Source organism: Microtus ochrogaster (genome assembly GCF_000317375.1).
Source record: "Microtus ochrogaster isolate Prairie Vole_2 chromosome 14 unlocalized genomic scaffold, MicOch1.0 chr14_random_1, whole genome shotgun sequence".
Taxonomy (NCBI): domain Eukaryota; kingdom Metazoa; phylum Chordata; class Mammalia; order Rodentia; family Cricetidae; genus Microtus; species Microtus ochrogaster.
Genome location: NW_004949096.1, coordinates 29,598,953 through 29,600,325, shown reverse-complemented (window position 1 = coordinate 29,600,325; position 1,373 = coordinate 29,598,953). Strand labels below are relative to the sequence as shown.

General features: G+C 54.3%; 1 protein-coding gene across 1 annotated transcript in view; it reads right to left on the bottom strand.

Annotated features, from left to right (window-relative positions):
- Positions 1-1,156, bottom strand: part of Ccndbp1 (cyclin D1 binding protein 1) — a 5,864-nt gene extending 4,708 nt beyond the window's left edge. The window contains exons 1-3 of the mRNA XM_026787864.1: positions 966-1,156; positions 788-847; positions 422-501 (exon numbers count right to left, since the gene is read on the bottom strand). Of these exons, the coding sequence (XP_026643665.1) occupies positions 422-501; positions 788-847; positions 966-1,065 (240 nt within the window). The 5' untranslated portion in view covers positions 1,066-1,156. The remainder of the gene's footprint in view (positions 1-421; positions 502-787; positions 848-965) is intronic.
- Positions 1,157-1,373: the final 217 nt, after the last annotated feature.

Below are 1,373 nucleotides of genomic sequence, written 5' to 3'. Positions count from 1 at the left end.
TTTTCCTTCACAGTCCAGCTGGCCTTGGTGAGCTCCCAATAGATCAGCTCCACTGTCTCAATGGGTGGGTGCACCTCTCGTGGTCCCGACTTCGTTGCTCATGTTCTCCCTCCTTCATTTATTAATCTTGACCTGACTCTCTAAACCTGCTTGCTCATCTGTCAGATGGGGACTGTGTATGAGAAATAGCTATAAATCAAAAAAGGGCTTTTAAAATTACGAGGAACTAACCTGACTGAGTTTCAGGCTGAATTTAGACCTTTCTACCCTACTATGCACTTGGCTATCTGATCCTCACAATTATCCCGTGTGGTAAGAACTATAATCTCATTTGATAAATGGAGAAAATAAATGTGAGTTGAGTGTAGAAGGAGAGAGGAAAACTAGAAGCAGCACAAAAATTCCAGGAAATAAAGCTCACCCGTGGAGATGGCAGTGGAAGTCGGGAAAACAGTATGGTCAGAATCTTGGCTTCCTCTGACAGGTTCACTGCTGCCTCATCTGGGGGTGGCAGAGGCAGCGGATGCCAAAGTTAGTGTTAAAAGGTTAAAGCTGCAACTGCTACACGGACTTTTAAACACTTTATTAACACGTCCCTTCACCACCCTTATCATAAACAGCTCCAAAACAACTCCAGAAATCGTTTTATATTTCAGCCTCAAGTGCCGAGGATGAGTAGCAGAAGGGATGAGGGGCGGGAGGACTGTCATCTCCTCTGGGGACAGGAGAGGGGAGAGGGGATGCAGGGAGCGATGAGGAAAGAGTCTGCAGCGGCAGAGACACTCACTAAGTCTTCTCCAAAACATCTCTCGATTAAATTCCTCGGTTGTCTCCTGGGCTTCGCCGACTTGAGGGCGTAGCGTGGGAGGCCGGACCACCCGGAAAGCAAAACACAGATGAGCGGAGCCCTGACTTGACGCCCGACCGCCCTCAGGAGCCCCGAGCCTCAGATTCCCACAACTCACCCCGCACTTGAGGCAGAAGAGACCGCAGCTCCGCTGCTAAGTGCCGGAGCTGCTCCAGAGGCGGAGCAAGGAAAGGGACTGCGGCTGCCGAGCTCGCCATCACAGCCTGTCACAGGTACTAGCCAGGACGCTTAAGCCACGTCGCTGTACTTCCGGTGCCGAAAACACCTCTCGCTTCCGGCAACACATGTCGCGTCCCGCCCCTTCCTCCCCAGTGACGCGACCCCGCCTTCCCGGACAAGCGAGCCACCAGTTTACGCCTCCGCCCGCCTAGAGACCCGCCTACCCCTGCCCGACCTAGCGATCAGGCCGCGTCTCCTCTCCCTCCTGGAGACCCGCCCACAGCTCCGCAGCCCGCCTCCCTCTCCCTCCTGGAGACCCGCCCACAGCTCCGCAGCCCGCCTCCCT